General features: G+C 43.6%; 1 protein-coding gene across 1 annotated transcript in view; it reads right to left on the reverse strand.

Moving 5' to 3' along the window:
* Positions 1 to 23,383, reverse strand: part of KAZN (kazrin, periplakin interacting protein) — a 383,508-nt gene that overhangs the window by 162,632 nt on the left and 197,493 nt on the right. The window contains exons 3-4 of the mRNA XM_018552658.1: positions 6,308 to 6,422; positions 681 to 700 (exon numbers count right to left, since the gene is read on the reverse strand). Of these exons, the coding sequence (XP_018408160.1) occupies positions 681 to 700; positions 6,308 to 6,422 (135 nt within the window). The remainder of the gene's footprint in view (positions 1 to 680; positions 701 to 6,307; positions 6,423 to 23,383) is intronic.

Below are 23,383 nucleotides of genomic sequence, written 5' to 3' on the forward strand. Positions count from 1 at the left end.
GCATTCCCAAAGCTGTGATCACACTTGTATAATTGCAGTTTGTGATGACAGCCCCTTGTAATTATACCCTCCATTGAAAGCAGCGCGGCGGCCAGTGAAATACAGTGCCACAAACACAATGTGACATATGCGTCCAGTCCAAAACTAAGCCAGGCATTCACTCTACAGCACCCAGCAGAAAGGTGGAACGTCGCATATGTACAGCAATGAGTAGATTTCACTTCCACTTCCTGTCCTATAGACACAACATAAAGTAAGAGAAAATCTCTTTAAAAAGGGAAGGAAATACAATTTTAGACAGTGCTCACCATAACACGTGTCCCCATTGAAAGATTTCCCCTCAATTCCTGTTTTGGAGAATTTCCCTCACCTTGAGTCTTGGTGTGAGTGGTCACCGGAATGTCTGAAATCTGTATTACTGAAGGCAGATTTTTCTAGGTCCCTATATCTCTGCAACGCATTGTTGATTTCTGACTTTTCCAGGGAACAGTAAACACATGTGCAGCAACTGGACCTCAAGTGAAGAAGGAGAACCGCAATGACTCCCACCATCATGGTCCCGGTAAATTCAGGCCAATACCGCACTGCTCGTCATTCACAGGAACCTGCCCGTCCACAGCCATCCTTAAAGGAGGCCTCTACTAAGAGAAATACGAGTGCGGCCATTGCTAACCACCTACTAAAGATGCAAGTTGCTTGGCTGTATGACTTTAATATCTTCAGAGATCATGACTGGTGATGCGCTGGGGCTTGGAGCGAACCAAGTCCACGAGACTTGGCCCAAGCCCTTGCATAATTGTCCCAAACCCTGCCCCCCAGCCCGATTAGTTGTGGCAGGGGCCCCTTTGCGAGTCTAGCTGTGGGGCAAGGAATGCCCAGGGCCAGATTTTCACCTGTAGATACGAATGTAAATCTGTTTAGCCTGAGTCAGCGCCCTTACTTGTTGCAGGACCCCCTGTCTTTTACATATGCAGAGAAGGACCCCGGCCCTAAACACCTTCCGCATCAGATGGGTACAGCGCCGGGTCCTTCATCTGCATTTGCGGAAGCAGGCGGTTCCTGTAGGTGCCACTGGACTTGGGGCAGGAGGGTATATTTTGTGCAGAATGCTATTTGCCGGTGATGTATCTTGACACAACACCAGGAATTAGGCAGAGTAGGTACCTGCAAGACGCACCTCGTCGGGTTGGAGGGGGTTGGGTAGGGAATGTCAGTAAGTTTTGCACTGATTTGAGAGAACTCTGTTCACAACAAGCCCCTGCATATCACTATTCAGGACCTGGAAGAAGCATGCAGATATACTGTATGTTCGATGACCAGTTACTCAGAAGGTGCCAAAAATCATTGCACCAGCATGTCAGCCAGGGAAGCAGCATTTTTAGACACACAGGTCACCCATGGCAGCCTCCATACTGCCTCAGTACAGATAGACAGATCTTTTAGATGGCAATGAGTTCCATCCAGCCAGAGATGCAGCAATCTCCATTATCAGCGGCAACCAGCTCATGCCATCTCCATGTAGCTTGTGCACAGCAAAAGAAAAAGGGGAACAAATGATGAAAAAGTTTACAAGATGCTTGAATAACACTTACCAACTGACATTTCAACTTGCCAATGGCCATTAAACCAACACACAATGAAACATTGCTGCAAGTATTGATGTAACTAATCATATTGTACAAATACGGATAGGATATGGGCAGAATTATCAAAACTTTACAAATATTTATAAAACATTTCAAAGAAAGACCATCTCAGTTTTATATACCAAAACAATGTATGATATCCAACAACAAAGGCTCAGCGTTCACAGAAACTCACAAACAGCAACTTCTGATCAAGAGTTACATGAAACTGCAAGACAACAACAACTTGCAACATAACAAAATAAATCTACAAAGTGTCACACACAAAACAAAAATGTAATCCATTGCAGCTTACCAGCACTAAGGCCTGGTTCACACCTAGGGGATTCAGATGCCGAGCTGTTTTCACACGGTTGTCGCGTGTTTTCGATCGCACGATTGTTCATTGTAAACGGCGCGATTGCCGCACGTTTTTCAATGCATAGAGAGCTCTATGGGACCCAAACCGCACGACAAACGCCCGAAAATAGCTCTGCACCTTTTCGTGCAAAAGGACATTTCGGTCGCGCGACAAACTGCAAAGGTGTGAGCAGCCTCCATTGACTTCAATGCGAATCTGTGTTTTGCGCGATATCACGCGACTAAAACCGCACGATAAATAGTCTAGGTGTAGTGCATTTTTTGTCCTAAATGACGCTCAAAAAAATATGCCCCCAAAAAATCCCATTCATTTCTATAGCCATGTTCACATCTGAGCGTTTTGTCGAGAGAAGCAAAACGCCTGTCGCTGGAAAGAGTGCATGAGCTTTTATTGTTGGTATATTACAGCTCGTTTTGGCCCCATAGACTCAATAGGAAATGCTTGGAAACGCCCGTTTGCTGTGTTTTTGTGCGTTTGCTCATTAACATCAATGAGCTACAATATGCTCACCAAAACGCGCAATTTGATTTTTATGCGCATAAAAATGCTGTCGCCCAGGTGTGAACCCAGCCTTAGATGTAGTGACTGCATTAGTTTTCTTGGTTTCACCTTTATGACCACCTGCTGATCCGTCCTGTAACATACCTCCTCTGTCCTAGGGTGACAACGCTCACTCACTATATAGGAAATCATAAAAGCTCAAGGTCACGGAACAATAGAACATTAGACACCTCTGACCCCCATCCATAGGCCGAGACCCAAATGGAATTCAGTGTTTCATTTGGGAGCCACCAACAAGTTCTGCTCATTTGATAAGGTTCTAACACAAACCATATGTTTTGAAAATTCCACTACTATGGCAAAATGATCTCTTCCATAAAAATGGCACGTTTATATAGTTCCAGTGTAAATATCAATGTTGAGAATCTCCGCCTTCATATTAACAGTCTCTGATCTCCAAGAAACCTCCAGGGACCAAAAAAAAAAAAATCTATCTCCGTTTTTGGAATATGGAATTCACAATAAGATATTTTCCTGCAGGAGATCAGTTCCTAACATCTTTCCATATTTACTAGGCTTATAGAAGAGTGTGCTGATGACTTGAGGGATCCTTCCAATTCAGGGGGTAAACTATACCAGGGAACACAGTGGATCTGGTTTCATTGAGACAGCATGAAACGCATTCGACCAGTAGCAAAGCTTCCCTGAAAACAATTCCACATTCCCGGTGACTAGATCCCTGCTCGATACTATGCAAACGATACACGAAGAAGAAAACTGCAGATAAAAACACACAAGAGCCTTCTAAATATATTTATATTCAAGTTATGCGTGCACTGGAATGACCGGCCGGCTTTTTGCATCTCTCCAGCAGCCAGGTGGAGAGATCTTCCTGTTTGTAATTCCCAGCTCTGCTTGGAGTTTCACTCTTCCTGCTTCATCCTTCACACCAACAAATCAATGAAAAACCCTAAAAGTAAGTCTGGGGAGGCTCTGGTAATGAACACAGCAGGTAGCCGGACTAACACAAAGATATGTCTAACGAAGCCACCGATGCTGACCATAGAAAGGACCTTTTAGCGACTTCAACCAGCTTTCGATTACATAAACGATCAAACAGATCAATGCAACCTTCCTTGTCAAACACAGAGCAATAAAGATATAGGGATTGTTGGTGGTAGATAGCTTTGATCCATTGATCGGATTTGCAAACACTGGCTGGTTGGATCTGCTAGGAAACTGCCCTGTGTACAGCCAGAGCAAGAGATAAAAACAACTTGTCAGTGTCTACCAAAAACTGCAGTGTCAGTTATCAGTGGTGGGGTCCTTGAATGTTATGTATACAGAGACCACAGGGGAAAATGTCAGCAGCAATACCAGCACTATCTATAGCAGTGTAATGTGAGGTGACAGTGATGAGGGGTGAAGGGATGAATGATAAGGATGATGTGTAGCTGCACACTCATGTGGCTCACATAGGACAGTAGCACAGTTTATGGCAATACAGCGCGGGGTAAAACTGATGGAGGTGATGATTACGACATAAGGCGATTAGGATGATGTGGTGTAGCTACATACGCATGTGGCTCACATAAGACGTTAGCACAGTGTATGGAACTACAGTGTGGGGTAGAACTGATGGGAGGTGATGATTACAAGGTTTTGAATAAAGATAATGAAGGCGATTAGGATGATATGGTGTAGCTGCACACTCCTGTAGCTCAAATAGGACAGTAGTACAGTCTATGGCACTTTAGCTTGGGGTAAAACTGATGGAGGTGATGATTAGGTGGTCATGAATAATGATAATGAAGGCGATTAGGATGATGTGGCGTAGCTGCATAACCATGTGGCTCACATAGGACCTACGTACAGTCTATGGTACTACAGTGTTGGATAAAACTAATGGATGGTGATAACAGAGTGGCCATAAAGGTGATTGGAACGATGTGGTGTAGCTGCATTTCCATGTGGCTCACACACAGCAACCAACGACATCCCACTATATGGCATTGTACTATGGGACAGGAGAGACAGATGATGTGGTGTACCTGCAAACCCATGTGGTTCACATACATACAACAACAGACAAAGTTAAATAGAAAGAGTACATTTATTTCTCAGAGCATGCATAGGGAAGATATATACCAAATGAACAGGTAGCTGCTGAGGGATAGTAAACACCTCCTACGTTACTCTGATAATTCAACAAATATGAATATCCTCTACTCAACTCTAGTCTGTTCACCTGGTGAAACCACATATAAAAAGTAAGTGTATACTCTCTTGTTCTTCATAGGATGTTCAGAGCCACAAATGTATCTAAAAGAGAGATGCAAACAGATACTAGCAGCCTGGTGTATGGCATTGCAGAGTGGGGTAACATTGATGGAAGGGATGAAAATGACAAAGGTAATGGGGATAAGGATGATAATGATGAAGATGAGGAGGATTAGTTGCTCTCCAACGTTGCTCACACATGGTATACAAAGTTAGAACTAGCAGCCCAGTGTTTGTCATTGCAGTGCGGGGAAACACATGGAGCGGATGAAAAGGATGGGGAAGGGGAGGATATGATGTAAATGTGCTCTCCATGAGGCTCATGTACAACAAAGCTGATAATAGCAGTCCGGTGTGTGGGATTGCAGTGCAGGGAAACACACGGGAGGACAAAAACGATGGGGAAGAGGAGGATGTGATGTAAATGTGCTCTCCATGAGGCTCACATACAGCACGGCTAGTAACAGCGGTCCGGTGTATGGGATTGCAGCGCGGGGTAACACTGATGGAGGGGATGATAATAAGGAAGATGATGAAGGATGAGGATGGTGTGGTGTAGCAGCTCTCATACAACAGACAAAGTTAGCACAATCAGCAGTCCGGCCCCTGGCATTGCAGTGTGAGGGGATGATAATAAAAGTGAGGGGGATGAGGATGATGTGGTGTAGCTGCTCTGCCATGTGGATCTCATAACATTCAAACTTGGTACTAGAAGCCCAGTTTCTGGCAGTGCCGTGTTACTGATTGAGGGGATGATAATGAAGAAGGGGATGAGGATGGCGTGGTGTAGTGACTCTCACGCAGCAGATAAAGTTAGTACCAGAAGAAGTCCAGTGTATGGCTTTGCCATGTGGTGTAACACTGATGGAGGGGGATGAAGGTTATGAGGATGATGTAGTGGCTGTCAGAATAGATAACGTTAGTACCAGCAGCAATCCAGTGTATGGTAGCACTGACTGAGGGGATAATGATGAAAGTGATAGGGATGAGGATGACGTTATGTAGTAGATCTCATGCTGTAAAGTTCCTACCAGCAGCAGTCCAGTCCCTGGCATTGCAGTGTGGGGGTAAACTGATGGAGGGGATAATAATGACAGATGTGTTGGGATGTGGATGACGAGGATGATGTGGTGTAGGGGATCTCATACAGCAGATAAAGTTCCTATCAGTCCAGTCCCTGGCATTGCAGTGTGGGGTAACACTGATGGAGGGGATGATAATGACAAAAAGGTGTTGGGATGAGGATGACAATGATGATGGGGTGTAGTGGCTCTCATACAGCAGACAAAGTTACTAGCAGTATCAGTCCAGTCCCTGGCATTGCAGTGTGGGGTAACACTGATGGAGGGGATGATAATGACAGAGGTGTTGGGATGAGGATGACAATGATGATGGGGAGGAGGATGATGTGGTGTAGGGGGATCTCATGCAGCAGACAAAGTTCCTGGCAGTCCAGTCCCTGGCATTGCACTACAGGGAAGCACTATAGATCTTGTCCCCCCATCCATCACCCCCATACAAGAGGCAGTCAGCTCGGTGCGCAGGTTAGTCACCTCCTGGCTGGCCGATTGAATGGCCCCATCGATGCGTAGGGCCAGCTGCTTGTTCTCGTCCATCATTTGCAGGATGTTGTCCTGGGGAGACAGGAGGGGACACACAGCGGCATGGTGGGTGCACGAACCATCAGCAGCACTGCAGGAGACACACAGCCTGCTCTCCAAAGGACACGGCACACATGACACAGACTCTTTAAATGGAACCTACCACTGCTCCGAGAGGGGTGTCCGCACTCCCCTTTTCCCCTTCTCCCTCCTGAAGAGCCGCTCCGCATCCGATTCCGCCCGCACAGCAGGCTGTAAAATGCTCGTAAAACGGAATTTGTGATAAATCCCGCATAATATTACTTTATGGCCAGCAGCATTGTCCGAGCTGCAGTCGGCCTCCCCCCCCTATCGGGCCGGACGTGTCCTCGCCCTCTCTTCCCTTGTAAATCACAGCTACAAACTCGTGAGCGCAGTTCTTGGCTGCATTTCCCCGTGTTCATTATTTATTCAGTGCCGAGTCCCTAAGACAAACCATTTCCCAGGCTAGAGCGGGGGAGCAGAGGAACCACACAGACCTGAAGGGGGGGGGGATTCACAGGATCATCATACCGGTATTTACAGAGCTGGGGGGGGCACACTGAGGAATGTGGTCACTGTCCCCAGACATCGTGGAGGAGACCGGGCTGCTAATGCAAAAGTCACCAAAGATACCCAAGGGGGGTGACCACAGACGGGCGAATCGAAACTAGAAGTCTGGCTGGGACCAACCATTGCTGGGGCATAGGGGATGATGCCGGCATGCCAAAGCACCAATCGTTCCCTTTTATATAGTAAAAAGGGAAAGCTGAGTTCCAGGATGAGCAAACATTGTAATAAACTAAATACACAAGTCATGTGTGTTCTTGAATCTTGGTGAGATTTGTGTATTTCTTCCACATTTGTGCAGTAATCCAGTGTGACACTTGGAGCTTCCTGTAATAAAGACCGCTCATTGCTGCTCTGTCTCCCTGTGCAGGGTGGCTGGTCTTGTCTCGCCTTCCCTATAGTTTTATGTAGGTAGCTTGCAGTAGGTGGGGCCTGCTGCGCTCCTCCCACAGCTCTGCTTTCTGCACAAGCAGTGCAGCACAGTGATGGTGTCACTGCTACTTTTACAATGTATATCCTTTGTGGTTATTGAGCAAGATGCTTCAATCAGAGTGTTTATCCAGTTCAACTTTTGAGTATTTTTATTTTGGATAGACTGGTTTCAGATAAAAGAAAAAAAGAAACTCCAGAATCTTAGGCCTCATTAACAGTATGTGCTGTGACCTGTGTTTTTCTGCACAAGAACAACGCAGGTGCCCTGTTCACATTGCAACACGGGGATTGAAAGTGAGTTGCTGTGTGTTGGAGAAAGATGCATACATTCTGCATTTTCTACAGCACACCAGAGCTCACCTAAAGTCCCCATTCATATTTGAGACGGGCATCTTCTGGTGTTATTTTGTAAGTATTTCAGGAATGATCATTCTATTTTTAGTAGAGGTGCACCGAAATGGAGATTCCAAAACCGAAACGAAACCGAAAGAAAAAAAATTGTCAGGCTGAAACCGAAAACATTTTTAAGTTACATTTTTATAATTTTTTTAAATATTTAATTTTTATTTATTTTTTATAAACTTTTTATTTTGTTTATATTTATTTTAATGTATTAATTCATTTTTTTAATTAAATATTTGTGTTTTTTTACTTTACTTTTAGGGGCTTCGGGGAAATATTGGGGGTCTAAACAGACACCTGATATTTCCCTTTTAAAATAGAAAAAGAGATTGAGGACACAATCCTCAATCTCTTTTTCTGTATCCCATGTTATAAATGAACAGGAATCCTCTAAACTGAGTGTTCCTTATCATTCATAACATGAGGACAGAGTATGTTTACTATAACCACAATCATGAATGAACAGGAGGAGATGTAGATCACTTCCCATTAATTCATAATTGGGGATATAGTAACAGGACTCTGTCCTCAATTATTTACAAACACGCAGCGATCACTGAGTGTTTGTACTCGCTCTCCATCCTGACAGCTGTCACAGGAGGCTGATGTAACAGAGCAGGGAGGAGAGCCCAGCCTCCTGTGACAGCGCTGGCTGTCTCCGCCCACGCACCGCTCTGCCGGACTGTGATAGGAGGCTGAGCGGTGTGGGAGGAGAGACGCCAGCCGCTCACAGCGCTCTCCTCCCGCAGTGCTCGGCCGGCTGTCACTTTCTCTCCTCCCCGCTGGGACACAGAGCAGCGCCCAGCGGGGAGGAGAGAAAGCAGGGATGCGCCGATGTATCGGCAGGAAAATGGCATTCGCCATTGGTGCATCCCTCATTTTTAGCCAATTCAAAGCTAGTTAATTAGCAAAAGAAAGTTAATTAGCAAAAGAAAATGTTAACAGGGGCCACTAAAAACAATCCAGCCTTCAGCCAGAAATGTTTCCAGGCTTCAGATGATAACATTTGTGGTGGAAAATAGATACCATTGACCCCAACGTAAGGAACATTCTTCACATTGTTTGCCATTATAAGGAGTGTTCTCACCATTGATCCCCCATATAAGGAGCATTCTTCCCATTAACTGTAAAGAGTATTCTCACCATTGATCCCCCATATAAGGAGCATTCTTCCCATTAACTGTAAGGAGTATTCTCACCATTGACCCCTCCTATGTAAGGAGCATTCTTCCCATTGACTGCAAGGAGTATTCTTGCAATTGACCCACAAATGTAAGGAGCATTCTTCCCATTGACTACCATTGTAAGGAGTATTCTCACCATTGACCCCCACTGTAAGGAGCATTCTTACCATTGACTCTAAGGAGTGTTCTCACCATTGACCCCCTCAACGTAAGGAGCATTCTTCCTATTGACTACCGTTGTAAGGATTGATTTTACCATTGACCCCCCAATGTAAGGAGCATTCTTCCCATTGACTGTAAGGAGTATTCTCACCATTGACCTCACAACCTAAGGAATATTCTTACAATTGACAACCCCCATGTAAGGAGCGATCTTCCTATTGACTATCATTGTAAATAATATTTTCACCATTGACCCCTCCCCCCCCATATAAGGAGCATTCTTCCCATTGAATGTAAGGAGTGTTCTTACCATCGACCCCCCCTCTCCCATGTAAGGAACATTATTCTTCCCATTGACTGTAAGGAACATTCTTCTCATTGACTACCATTGTAAGGAGTATTCTCCCCATTGATCTCCCCACCGCCCTTTATTATTGTTTCATTTTATTACTATTACCAAAAAAAACAGTCACATAAAATGGGTGTCAAACACGCAAAGTATGCCATATCCCAAATTATTTGATCAGTTCTTTTATTTAAACTCACTGTACATTATAATATACGGTGAGCCGTGGATACCTGTCACAATGTGTTGCAGCTTCTTTGCCAACTGAATCATCATCACACACAGATGCCGTATAATAATGCTCCTGAGGAACTTGAATTACAGTTCTGAGTCCTGCTAGTGTGCGGGGCATAGAACAGAAAATCTAGGAGGAAGTTTTCAACCATTAGCCCATTGTTCTGGGGATTTGGTTGAAAACTTCCTCATAGCTTTTCTGTTCTATGCCCCGCACACTAGCAGGACTCAGAACTGTCATTCAAGTTCCTCAGGAGCATTATTATACGGCATCTGTGTGCGATGATGATTCAGTTGGCAAAGAAGCTCCAACACATTGTGACAGGATGATGTCATTTGTAATAGTTGTAAACGAATACCATTGTGATCGTGTTAATAACTTGTAATGCTGTTTTATACAGAACTCAATTTGGCAGCCACCAGAACACTTGTACAAAATGTCATAGCTGACTCATCAAAAACTAGAGCACAGAAAACAGCGGCAGTTCCCCGTAGCAATTAGTTTTTGCTGCATTTGGAAGATGAAACCTGATTGGTTGGCTATGGGCATTTGCTGCACTTTTTGTTTCTTTCCTCTTTTTTTTTTATCTCTGTCTCTCACATGTATGAAAGGGCCTGGTCACCCAACAAGGCCTTGCACTACTCAGGCTGTTTCTAACACTAACATATGATTGTGTGCTGCAACAGAATGAGGGACATAACTAGAAATCCCACAGCTCCATTGCATGTGCTCCATTTTGATGGGGCTTCCACTGGAGGCCGGTTGGAGACCTTCTCACCATCTTAAAGCTGATATTTTGCATTCCTTGGTACCACCTTTCCCCCATCTTCAATTAAATTTTTAAATAAACTTTTTCTATTTTCATGGCATACTTTATTTTAGGCCCAATTACTTAAAAGAGAACTATGGGGTAACCTTTTTACCCCATAGGTTACCCCACAGTTCTCTTTTAAGTAATTGGGCCTAAAATAAAGTATGCAATGAAAATAGAAAAAGTTTATTTAAAAATTTAATTTTTTGTTAGTTTTGGATGAGTTTAAGAATATTCGTTGCGAATACCACAGAAAACCATATACAAATATCAATACTAAGGCTGAATCTCCTAGACCCGAATGGCATTCATGAACCGAATTTCCAAATTGCATTTAGGTCTGGGAGCCTCAGCTATAGTAATATATGTATATGGCTCCCAGACCCGAATGGCATTCAGGATCCGATTTTCTAAATTGCATTCAGGATCTCCCGAATGCCATTCGGGTCTGGGAGCCATATACATATAATACTAAAGCTAAGGCTCCCATGTTGCCGCAACAAAAATTTATGTTCAGACCCATTCGGATGCATTAAACTGAAAAACACATCCGATTGGCCAGAAAAGTCACATATCCGATTCAGTTTAGATTTTGAACGAAATTCGGACGGGATTCGAAATTCCAAAACAGAAATTCGGATTCGGACACATTCGGATGCATTGGGATTTGGAAATTCGGATGTGCGAATTTTGGAAAATTCATATGAATTTTGATTCGGAACGAAACGAATCGCACATGTCTACGGAGAAACTTCTGCTCTAAGCTCCCTTCAGTGTTGGAGCCAATTAATTTGTGGGATAGGGTTGAATTTCCCAATTTTGAGGGTTTTGGACTTCTCATCTCCACCCATCTCATTTATACTGTAGATTTCTTCTCATTCTGTATTTGTAGTGACTCCTCCGGAGAATGGGCTGAGATATAAAAAGCTGGTGGATGATGCAGCCCAACAGTTTTGGGATTGACGGCCCCTTTGATTTGTACTTCAGAGGCAATTGCTGCTTTTCTTTTTATATCTTATTCATACTGTAATGGCTTCATCGAGTTACATCTTAACATGCCGGCTGTGTTGCTAACATCCATCTATTACACGTCGTGTTTTTCATGGTGCCGTTCACAAAAAATCCCCGAAAGTATTCATGCACATAACATTTCCCTGCGTGTTCCCTGCGTGTGGTCACCGCTATGAGATGGAAACAAATCAGCCCCACACTGCAAGGGTTCAGTACTTCTCTTGTCTAGGCGGCTCAAATAAAGCAGATTTACTTACCTGATCCTCAGTCCCGTGGCAGACTTCACTCACCTCTCTCCCTTTCCAGTTATGGAATATCCTTCCTCAGTTCTAAAGTAAGTCAACAGACCTGCATCTGATGTGATGACGTCAGCGGTCCTTAGACCATATGAGCCCAGGGGAGAAGAGACTGCGGGAAACGGTCTAGCAGCCAAGCTGGACCGTGGATCAAGTGAGTATATTTTCTTCATTTGAGCCCCCTAGACAAAACAAGCACTTTACCCTTGCAGTGAGGAGATGGGGGGAGGGGCATCCCCATGGCAAGGTTAAGTTATTTGGATACCAGGAGTTCTTCTTTAATTCTTAATGGCCCATGTAACTGGGAGCCTGTTAGAGGTGTACCCTCTGCCTCTAAACGTTATACTAAAGGTCGCTCTTTCTCAACCCTGAAAGTTGGTAGGTAGTATGAACATGTAAGAAGGAAAGTTTCCAGCACCTGCAGAAGTCAGTGTCCTTTTTAAGTTTGCAGATGTCGGAATTCGGTCCAGTAAGACGTGTGTGCACATGTCTATGTATTTAGTGTTGGCAGTTTGGAAACACAAACAGAATGTGTGTACGTTGATCTTAGTGACTCTCACTGCAAGTTTCCTTGTGGTGCAGACTGCCGTGTATCTGTACATACTTAATATAGCTATATAACAGGGGTGGACAACTACGGCCCTCCAGCTGTTGTGGCACTACAAGTCCCAAGAGGCATTGCAAGACTGACAGTTACAGGCAAGACTCCCAGAGGCAGAGGCATGTTGGGATTTGTAAATAAAACACAGCTGGAGGGCCGGAGTTGCCCACCCCTGCTATATAGGATCCTTATATACAATACCATCATAGTATAGAGGGTCTCCTTAAGTATCCAAATCACTAAGGGCAGGTTCACACCATTTTCCGGACCACACTTGGTCCGGGAAATGTTGTGAACCTGCTTGTAGTTCCAGTGCATTTCAGACCAGACAAAATGAGACATGGAATATTTTTCTGGTCTGGTCTGGAACGGACTGCGCTGGTGTGAACAGAGGCCAGAAATAGCATAGGGATACATCAGGATGCATTTTGGGTCCGGAAACAGTCTGGTTTGGTCTGGAGATGATCTGGATGTGATGTGAATGGGCCCTAAAGGACTGTTTACAAGAGCCTATACCAGGCAATCGATAAGCGTTTAGAAAGCATTTAAAATGCCTGTTTATAAAAAATATTTGTATAGCTATTTGTCCAGCAAAACAGCATGTACATTTGTTGTGTGTGAACTAACTGGCTGTTTTGAGACTGTGATCAAATCGAATGTTCTTAGGCTATTTTCTCTTCTGGTTGAATTTCCTTCAAATATTGTTGGCAGTATTGAAAAATAGGTTCAGTCATAGAGTATAGCACAGTGGCGTAGTGGTTAGAGCTTCTGTCTTGTAGCACTGGGGGTCCCCGGTTCCAATCCTGGCCAGGACACTATCTGCAATGAGTTTGCATGTTCTCCCTGTGCTTGTGTGGCTTTCCTGCCACACTCCAAAGACATGCTGGAAGGTATAGGCCTTGTATGTATGCATGTGAGATAGGGAACTTAGATTGTAAGCTCCCTGAGGGCAGGGACAGATGTGAATGTGCACTGTGTAAATTGTCGGTGCTATATAAATACCTGTAATAAATTAACAGAGTGAATGGGGAAAAAAAACATTATGACCACTGGATGGAGCTGCCAATCATAAGAAATAAATGCATCTTAGTAACAAGAGATACAATGTAACAATTCTAGAGAACGCTGGAGGGAATTAGCAAATGTAACCATTGACACCAAGGGGGTTTTCTCCCACAGTTGGCACACGTACATGTATTTTCGCTGGATGAACAGTCATGCAATTAATTTTTTTCAATAGACCTATAGGTGTAAATGAAGTAAATGCATTCCAAGTGTATCAAAAGAAAAATGTGTGCAAAGAGAGTGACGGAGGCTGCAGCCCTGGAATGGAGCAAAGACAGAATGTATGAATAGCGGAGGATAATAGCTCTTTTATTGCAGGGAACTGCCATTTAGATTTTTTCGGCTACTGACAGGTAGGCTAACATTCCAAAGGAATGGCACATTTGGTAGCCTTTGATACCAAACAGCTGTGTGAACTAATCATAAACGTAGAACAGACCTTGTTGCCCATAGTAGCCATTCAGATTGTCATAATTGCGCAACATGGGATAATCTGGTCTGTTCCCTCCTGATCTCCCCCATCTGGTCTCAGAATAGAAACATGTTCTTTATCTTGGCCAATGGTACTGTAGACTATAGACTATAGGATGGTCCGTGTCCTCCTCATCTCCCCCCTCTAATCTCAGAATAGGATTATATATTGACAGGCAGGATAGCAAACTAATCAACTTTACAGATACAGTAAGAAAAAACCCATAAAGATTTTGATCAACCTTTGTAAAATACATATAACACCTAAAATAAATAATACACTTAAAAACGGGTTTAGACACTTTTTCTAAATACCAATTGAAGGTCCAGCCTACATATTTAAATGTCTTTGTTTTGTTATTCGCTGAACTAATTTACTGCCATATTCATAAATATTTTTCTTTATCACTTGGACTTGATACATTGTGTCAAGCTTGGTTTATGAGTCAAAAAAGCTCTTCTGATACCAGTTGAGTTTGACTGGAGACGAGTCAATTGTCCTGGTGAGTCAAAGAAATGATTTATTTGTGCCCGGTGGTGTAGCAGGAGGATGAATATTATCCTGATGAAAATGCCGTTATTAGTTGTGTTCATAAGTGGAATGAAAGCAACGTTTACTGTTCTCTTGATATATGGTCTCCTTGACTACAGCCAGTCAACCAATCATAGTGGATCCTTCTGAAGCCATTAGCCAGAATTGCTGGCCTATGGCATTTTAACATTTCAGACAACCATACCTTTCTACTACTCTTCTAAGGGCATACTGTCTTCAGTCAGACTGACCTAAACAAACTGTTGGCGCTATTTATAAATCATGTATAATAATCATAATAATAATAATAATAATAATAATAATAATAATAGCTCTTAAAGTGATAATAAAGTCAAAAGGTTTTTAAACTGTAGATTAAATCACTTACAATGAATGCTCTTCTTTGATATTTAAAAATTTTACTTTCCTGCAGAGTCAGCCGGTCCCCTGAGCACTGGCCCCGATATCCTGTTTTAGGGCGGCTTCTTTACCTTGCAGAGTCCTATGGAGTCACCCTTGTGTGTGCTACAGATTTGAAGTGGAATGGTCAGCGCTCAAAGCCAATCAGGCCTCTTGTGCTTACAGGGAGCCTGCTCACAGAAGAAGAGAGCAGAAAGATGATTTTAACAGTGTGCTTATGCTCATTTATTGCCAATCAAAAAAGAGAAGTAATGCCAAACCCCTTTTCAGCTTTACTTCCCTACTATGTACTTCTCTCCTTGTATACCTATGACCCAAAGTCAGCAGATCAGAGATAATAATGTGAATCAGCTGTCAGCACAGAGCCGCACTGCAGCTGAGAAAGATCCCAAGAATAGTGTCAGGATCCCCCCATTCCTCCCACTTCTATGGGTGAGGGTGCCAGTCTCAGACCCCCCAACAATTTGGCCTGCCCTGTACTTTATATTTATTCATTAATACTTATAGGGGATTCTTCTCTGTCTTCTGAGCATTCCAACTAAACACTCCAATCTGTCAATAAGACCAATGTCCAAAATTACAGTAACTGAAACACTTTTGCAGTAAAGGGAAATGATTTAAGCTCAGCAAGCGATATGTTAAAAGGTAAAAAAATGAATTTAGCACCGCTTCTAAAGATTAAGTGTTAATTAATTAGACAAATATGTCAACTTATGCTGATAATATTATTCTGCTGCTGTAATTACCATATGCATTTGTAACTGGCCCTGTTACAATGTGTCTGTACGGATTCCTGAAGAATTACACAAATCTGAATATCTCAGATCTTTATAGGATTGGGCAGTTAGTATTGTATCTTTCGGTGTATCGGGAGGGTGCAGTGATATGTACAGTATTATCAGTCTCATGGAGATGGATGAGTGCTGTAAATTCAGCACGTGAGCATGACTTGGTCTTGTCTCTCTGTGTTTCCTCAGGGCAGGGGGGCGGACGTTGTTGGAAAGATGCCATACTTCCTGCACACAGATCTTTATATCGTTCCTTACAAGAGAATGTGTCGTCACTCCAGGCACCCCTCTGAGTGTTCCCACCTTTTCTGCTCTCACGTCTCAGCACGTGCACTTTCTTGCATGTCATTGATATATCATATTTATTTCAAAAAGGAAAATTCAGATTCCACATTGCCGTTGCCTTATTAAAGCTGAAGCAAGGGCAAATATAAAAATACATAAATAAAAGCCCCCCACCCCGGAGCTTTTAGCCATAATGTGCCAGTGTGCACAGCATATTAGTACATTATGGCAGGCCTATCTGCCAAACTGATCCCCTCCAGCACAGAGCCGCTCCTCTTCAGTGCTTCCATCTTTGGCTCATTCCTTTTCTGGGTTTCAATTCTTTGGCCACTTGATTGGCCTGGCCCTGATGACGTAACTCCAGCACATGCGCACTTTATCTCAGCATGCCGGGTCCGTGCTCTGAGCTGCGCATGCATGGCTCAGTATGCAGAAAAAAAAAAATCAAACAACTAGAAAGAAGCTTTAATGGCAGAAGAGCCAAATAAAGCCAAGCAATTAGCAGAGTCTGAAAACTGAAACTGAAAATGAAAACCTTAAAGTGTATGTATAGCCAAAACATTTTTTTAAGTTTTGGATAGAGTAGGTATGGTTTAAAATCTCTGTCAGATAATTTTTTGCTGTGTGGGGCCTGCTGGGGAGGTTTTCCTTCACTTCCTGCCCCAGAGGTACAGCAGGAAGTGGGGAAATGGGGATTTCTCCTTTTAGACAGTTGTCACCAGGACAGGTGTCTCCATTAGAGGATTCCCTCTCATCTCTTATCTTGGTGACAACTCAGTATTTTGGATGTTTCATCACTTTCTATTTTGGTGAAAAAGGTTACCTGGACAAATAGAAAAGTCAGATCTACCAAACAAGGACCTAATAATAAAGAGAGCAAAAAAAATCTTAACAGGGGTTCTAATCCCTCTTTACTCTCCATGACTGGGAAATCTCCCTTTGTCTCTCCATGTTAAGAACCCCTGAAAAAACCAGCAGGGCTAGTGGCAAGGGATTAAAGAATATCTAAATTAAAAACTTTTTTTCGTTATTTGGATAGGGTAAGAACCCCAGTCAGTTTTTTGTCCTCACTAGGGACCCTCTCTGTTATTCCTGGGGGCCATTGTCATTGGGACTAAAAGTAAGGGAAAATCTAAAATTAGTGATCAGGATAAAAAAATGTGTTACCAGAACAGGAATCGGGAGGAACTCTTCCAACGGGACACTTGTTGCGGTGACAACGATCTAAGCGAGGCTTTCCCCTGTCTTTGGAGACATTTCCTCTAACTTCCTGTTAAAATAAAAGTGTTAACCCAATTTATAATGTGCAGAAGAGCCCTGGGGCCATTCTAAAAAAAAAATGAAACATAATTCTGTGTTTAAAAGTCAGAATTCTGAGATTAAAAGTCAAAATTCTGGTTTTTAATCTCAGAAATCTGTTTTTAAAATGTTGAGTTTGAAACCCATAAATCTGACTTTGAAACACAGGATTCTGTTTCAAATTTGACATGTGCACAATGGAAAAAATTGTTTCTGGATGAAACAAATGAAAACGAAAAACGTTTTCATTCGTTTCGTCAAAAGGAAACACATTTTTATGTTGTTTTGGATTCGGAGGCAGCAAGACCGCATATTCGAGCGACGCTATCTTGGTGTATACCAAGATCTACTCCAAAATGGCAGCACCTATCTGGCCACCGCTCTTCAGCGTGTGGCGTCACCGTCATGTGAAGTCATACGCTCCGCCTCAAAGATGGCGGCGGGCATGCGCAGAACACACCAGCAGCCAATATGTCCGCCGGTTTTAGTATATTCGGACATATATTACATTCGTTATTTCGGATTTGGACGATTTGGACAACTGATTTTCGTTGACTTGCAGGTTCATCCGAATCCGAATGCACATGTCTATTTAATTTTTTATTTTAGCATGCCCCCAGGGCTCTTCTGTAATAATGTGCCAGATTACTGTGCTGATAAACCTTTCATCTGGGCCGGAGAACCACTCTTCCTGATTTTAGCAAAAACTTATTTAAGCTCAAAACCTTGTTGGGTTTTGCATGAAGCATTGTATAAAATGATGCTCTCTGGGAGGTGCAAAGTATAGGCACAGTAAGTGTTCTCTCATGGGGAGAGTCTGGAGAAGTTGATTGTACACAAGTGTTCTGAAATATTTTGCTATATATGGACCTGTGGTTGGCCTTCCCAGGAATTCCCTGTGACCTTGGTAGATTAGATATGTTACCCATCCTGTGACTTGGGCCAGTCTTCCAAACTGCCAGTGGAATCATCCGTGGAGGAGGCAGGGGGTGAGCTAATACGTCAATGGCTGTCCACAGGGGTCACGTAGAAAGAGTAATGGGTCAAACCTGTGAAGAGGTCAAAGGCTATTTTGTCCTAAGAATACAGAATACTGATAAGCTTGGAATGCAGACAGACAGCTGACCACACTCCTACTTTGTAGAACAGTGGGCTTCATTTATCAAACTGTCTGAAAGAGAAACTATATCTTGTCAATAGCAAGCGAGCCAACCAGACTATTTATTTAAAGCTGTGCTCCAGTTAAGCATTCTGCAAGCTTAAAGCTGATGTTTGATTTGATACTTTTCCCTCCCTGGTTCTCCCCCTCCCCAATCAATATAGTAATCACAGTTTAAAATCAATCCTTTCTGCATTCATTACATACCCTTTTTTTTTTTTTAGATCTAGTGATGTCATTATTATTATTATTATACAGGATTTATATAGCGCCAATAGTTTGCACAGCGCTTAACAATATAAGGAAGACATTACAGTCACAATACAATTTAAGACAAGATGGTAAGGAGGGCCCTGCCCGTGAGGGCTTACAATCTAAAAGGGAGGGGCAAGTGATACATGAGGAGGTAGCTGCGTGGGGATGATTGTTTGAGAAAGTGATTGTTCAGTGGTTAGGGTGAGGTGGGATAAAAATCTAAAGTGAAAAGTTGGGGGAAGGTGCACGGGCAGGAGGAAATATCAAGAGCTCAGTTTTTGAAAGGTTGAGTTTTAAGAAGTGTTGCGACATCCAGACTGATATGTCAGTTAGTAGATTAGTGACACGCAAGGACACTGAGGGGGAGAGTTGCGGAGTAGAGAGATAGATTTGAGTGTCATCGGCATAGAGATGGTATTGGAAGCCATGTGAGGTTATTAACTGACCAAGAGAGGAGGTGTAGATAGAGAAGAGAAGGGGTCCAAGGACAGAGCCTTGGGGGACCCCTACAGAAAGAGGAAGAGGAGGGGAGGAGTTAGATTTGTAGGTGACACTAAAGGAGCGCTTAGACAGGTAAGAGGAGACCATTGTTGGGTCTTTGTGCTTCTCTATACAATGCAGGAAGATCATGGCTGGTGGGAGGGGCCGGGTGTTGTACATAGCTTTCTGAAAACACCACAACACCCTGGCTCATGTAGCACAGCCCTGGCACAAGCAGGTGGACTCCAAGCAAACAGCAATGCACATACAGAGATAACAAAAACGTATGTAAGCTATTTTACTTGCCAAAGGATTTGTATTTCTGTCCATCCAGTTCTGAGGTTTACGCAGCTATGCCAAATAACGCAGACCTGTCTGGCAGGTCAGAAGACCTGATTTTCCTCTGCTGTAGTTCAGTAACACTTATAGATCTGCCCTCCCCTAAGCCCGGGCTGAACAGTTAAAGGAGAAACAAGAAACTGATGAGCTCCTCTATCTGTCATTCCGCTCTCTCCTTCTCCTTCTTCTTCTTCATGCTTCTTGCACTGCAGCACAAGTGCTGCTTCTCCCTTCTCCTGTCTGAGCTCTGTTGCAAAGGGTAGACATGTGCATTCGGATACGGACGAACCTGCAAATGAACGAAATTCAGTTGATTTGGCGGTTCAAATCCGAAATAACGAATTTATTATACTAAAACTATATTCAGGCATACATAAAATCGTTTGCACAACAAGCAGCGTGTTCTGCGCAGGCGCGCCGCCATCTTTGAGTATATCTTGGTATACACTAAGATGGCGGCGCCCGAACATACGGGCACCGCCATCTTGGTGTATACTAGGGATGCACCTATACCGGTATTTCGGTATCGAGTATCTATATGTTTTTCCTGGTATTCGCCGATACCGAATACCGATACCAGAAGTCCCATTAAAGAAGCCAGGCGGCGTGTAATGACTCGCCACTTAGCTTCCTGATTAGCCGGTAACCCTGGCAGTGTGTAAATTCTCGCCACCCGGCTTTCCGATTAGCAGGGAAGCCATCCCCATTTGACGAGAAAGCATGGAGCCGGCTTTTTGGCCAATCAGGAAGCGGAGCGCCCTGTAATGACGCAACGCCCGGCTTCCTGATTGGCCGGGAAGCTGGCTCCATGCTCCCTCGTAATGAGGTGAAGAGGGAGCATAAAGCCGGCTACCAGGCCAATCAGCAAGGCGGGCGCCATGAAATTTCACGGCGCCTGGCTTCCTGATTGGCCAGTTCCCGACCAATCTGGAAGCCGGGCAGCGAGTCATTACAGGTGCCCGGCTTCCTGTTTGGCCCGGAAGCCGGCTCCATGCTCTCTCGTCACTAGTGAAGAGGGAACATGGAGCCGGCTTCCCGGCCAATCAGGAAGACGGGCAAGTGTAATGACACGCTGCCCGGCTTCCTGACAGAGGAAGTATAGGGCTAGGCATCGGAGCATTTGGGCGAGTAGGAGTACTCACCCAAATACTTGGCACCGATACTAGTATCGGTATCGGTGCATCCCTAGTGTATACCAAGATACATTCAAAGATGGCGGTGTGCACGCACAGAACGCGCCGCCGTCTAACATGGCCGCCGCTCGTTCTGCATTTTCAGTGTGCGGTTTCGGATTTGGAGGCTCGTTGCCGCCGAATTCAAAACAGCAGAAAAATGTGTTTTTGTTGATGAAACGAATGGAAACGTTATTCGATTTCATTTGTTTAGTCAGAAAATTTTTTTTTTGCCCTGCACATGTCTAGTAAAGGAGACTGCAAGGGGACAAAGTTACATTCAGATACACTTCTTGCATTGAAATGGCAAATTATTGAGTAAGTGCTGCTTTCATTTGTGCTTTTTATATCTCTTCGGAGTTCAGCTTTAAACAAAAAGACCACAGTCCTGCCCTCGGGGAAAGCCTGCTTCATATGGCTGCAGTGGGTTCTTTAAAACTCCCTTCATATTAAATTAATTTTTAATTATGAACTATTTGACTGCAATCTAAGTTCATTCAGTTACACAGGAAATGTAACACTTTGACACTGATAACTAATTTTAATGGCTCGGTTCCCCGGGACATTTAGCGCTCCCGTATCAAAGTCAATAATAAGCCAATTGACCGTCTACGGAAGTGATTCTTTTTTTTAAGATGGAGACTATAATCTCGCCCACGCACCGTTGTTCTCCTGAACGTTTGCACAATTCGGACTAAAGTTCGAATCACCGTATTAGAAACACTATATCATAAATTGGAAACAATTCAGATAAGGAATATGAGATTATTTAAAGGGATGAAGGTCTTGGAAACTTCAAAGCTTATTTTATTCTGCGGAAAATTGGATTTAAAGTGTATCTAATCATAGGCGATAAATACATCGCCGAGCATCCCTCCCAGTTCCAGAATTTTTCAGTTTTATCTTGATGACGAGAAATGCAAAAAGTTATTAGATTGTTGAACTGTGAAATTTGCTTCTGACTTTATAATCCTAGCACAATAACTCCAAAGTCTCGCCATATTTCCTCTTTATCGGAGAATGATTGTCTGGCTGGTACATCACATTCTATTTCATAGTGCTCGTCAGGAGGTTTAAAGGGAAACGGCAGGGAGCTTACGGTTTATGGGTCTGAGTTTTTATTTTAATGTTTGTATTAAAGGGATCGTATCTTTTTATTGATTCTTTTATAGATACACCTAAACATGATCAGCTGGATATAAATAGTTCTAGAGGGATGCGTTAATATTTTATATACCTTGCTGATAAATATAGTTTGGGATTATATATGCACATGGTGGGCAGACAAATTTACTCTTTATATACAGCTCTGCTTTCTGCGTTGCAATGTTAAATAATGGTTGTGCTTTAGGCGTCATGCACACAGCGTTCGCCCTGCTGCTGGAGATTCCCGCGGCAAGAATCTATGGATTTTTTAGGTGTGTCCACACACAGGGGCGTTCCCATAATGAGGCAGCCAGAGGTGGTAGATACTTTTCTTTGCCTTGCTGCACTCCTTACCGAAGTTCCTTGTAATGGGGGAGTGCTCGCAGTGACTGCGGATGGCGCCGCAAATATCAGCAAAATGAAGAAGTGTCACCAGCACACCAGAATCCTTTTAGAATAACGGAATATTTATTTATTTGAAGTTCCTTGTCATATAAACAAGCGCTTTCTGGGCCGCGCAGGGTCCCTTTATCGGGCTTAGCATTGACGATAAAGGGACCCTACGCGGCCCCGAAAGCACTTAATTATATGACAAGAAACTTCAAATAAATGAACATGCTGCTATCCTAAAAGGATTCTGGTGTGCTGGTGACACTTCTACATTTAGCCAGAGGCGGTAGGCCCAGGTGGCATCTCATTGGGGGGGCAGGTGTGGGGCGGCATCGCTGAAGACTAACAGCACCCCGACACTGACAGCTTTGCCTCGGCCTCAGTCTCCTGTCCGGCTGACAGCTCGGCCCAAACCCCCTCCCCCCTTCTCCACGGTTGACAGCTTGGACAATTAACCCACCACTTCCGCCTTCTCCTGGCCGCCTCAGGCAGCGAATAAGGTAGGGGAGGTCCACACAGATGCAGCCGCTGTCACTCGGTCATTAACTTGAATGGGTTCAGAGGCCGCATCTGTCCGTAACTGTCCGCATGTAAATCATACATGGTACCATTACCCATGGAACTGGAGAGATGTTTGCCTGGGACACATTCCTATCATTAACTTGCATGGTCACAGCGGCTGCATCTGTGCAGACACACCTGGAATTCTTGCCACAGGAATCTCCAGCTGCAGTGTGAACGCCATGTGTATGAGGCCTTAGGCTCCATTAACACCTGAGTGTCAATGTATACAGGGAATTTAGAAGCATTTTGTTTTTGCCTTTTTTTCACCGTTAGGGACACAGCTGTCGGCAATTCCATATAGTAGAAAACGCTCGTAAAGTAGAAAAAGCCAGCACCCCATAATGAGCCTCAGTTGTCTATTGAGGGCTCAATAAGACAAGTGACAAAGAAAAAGTGCCGAAAAATGTAGGAGGAATATGTTTTTGGCATCTTTCCTTTGTCATCTGCATTGTTGAGCCCTCAACAAACAACTGAGACTCATTATGGGGTGCTGGCATTTGTATTTTAAGGTATTTTAAGGAAGAAAGGTTCAGCTTAAAAAAATAAATCCCCCCCACCCCC

This window comes from Nanorana parkeri, unplaced genomic scaffold, assembly GCF_000935625.1.
Source record: "Nanorana parkeri isolate BGI_ZX_2015 unplaced genomic scaffold, ASM93562v1 scaffold94, whole genome shotgun sequence".
In the NCBI taxonomy this organism is placed as follows: Eukaryota; Metazoa; Chordata; class Amphibia; order Anura; family Dicroglossidae; genus Nanorana; species Nanorana parkeri.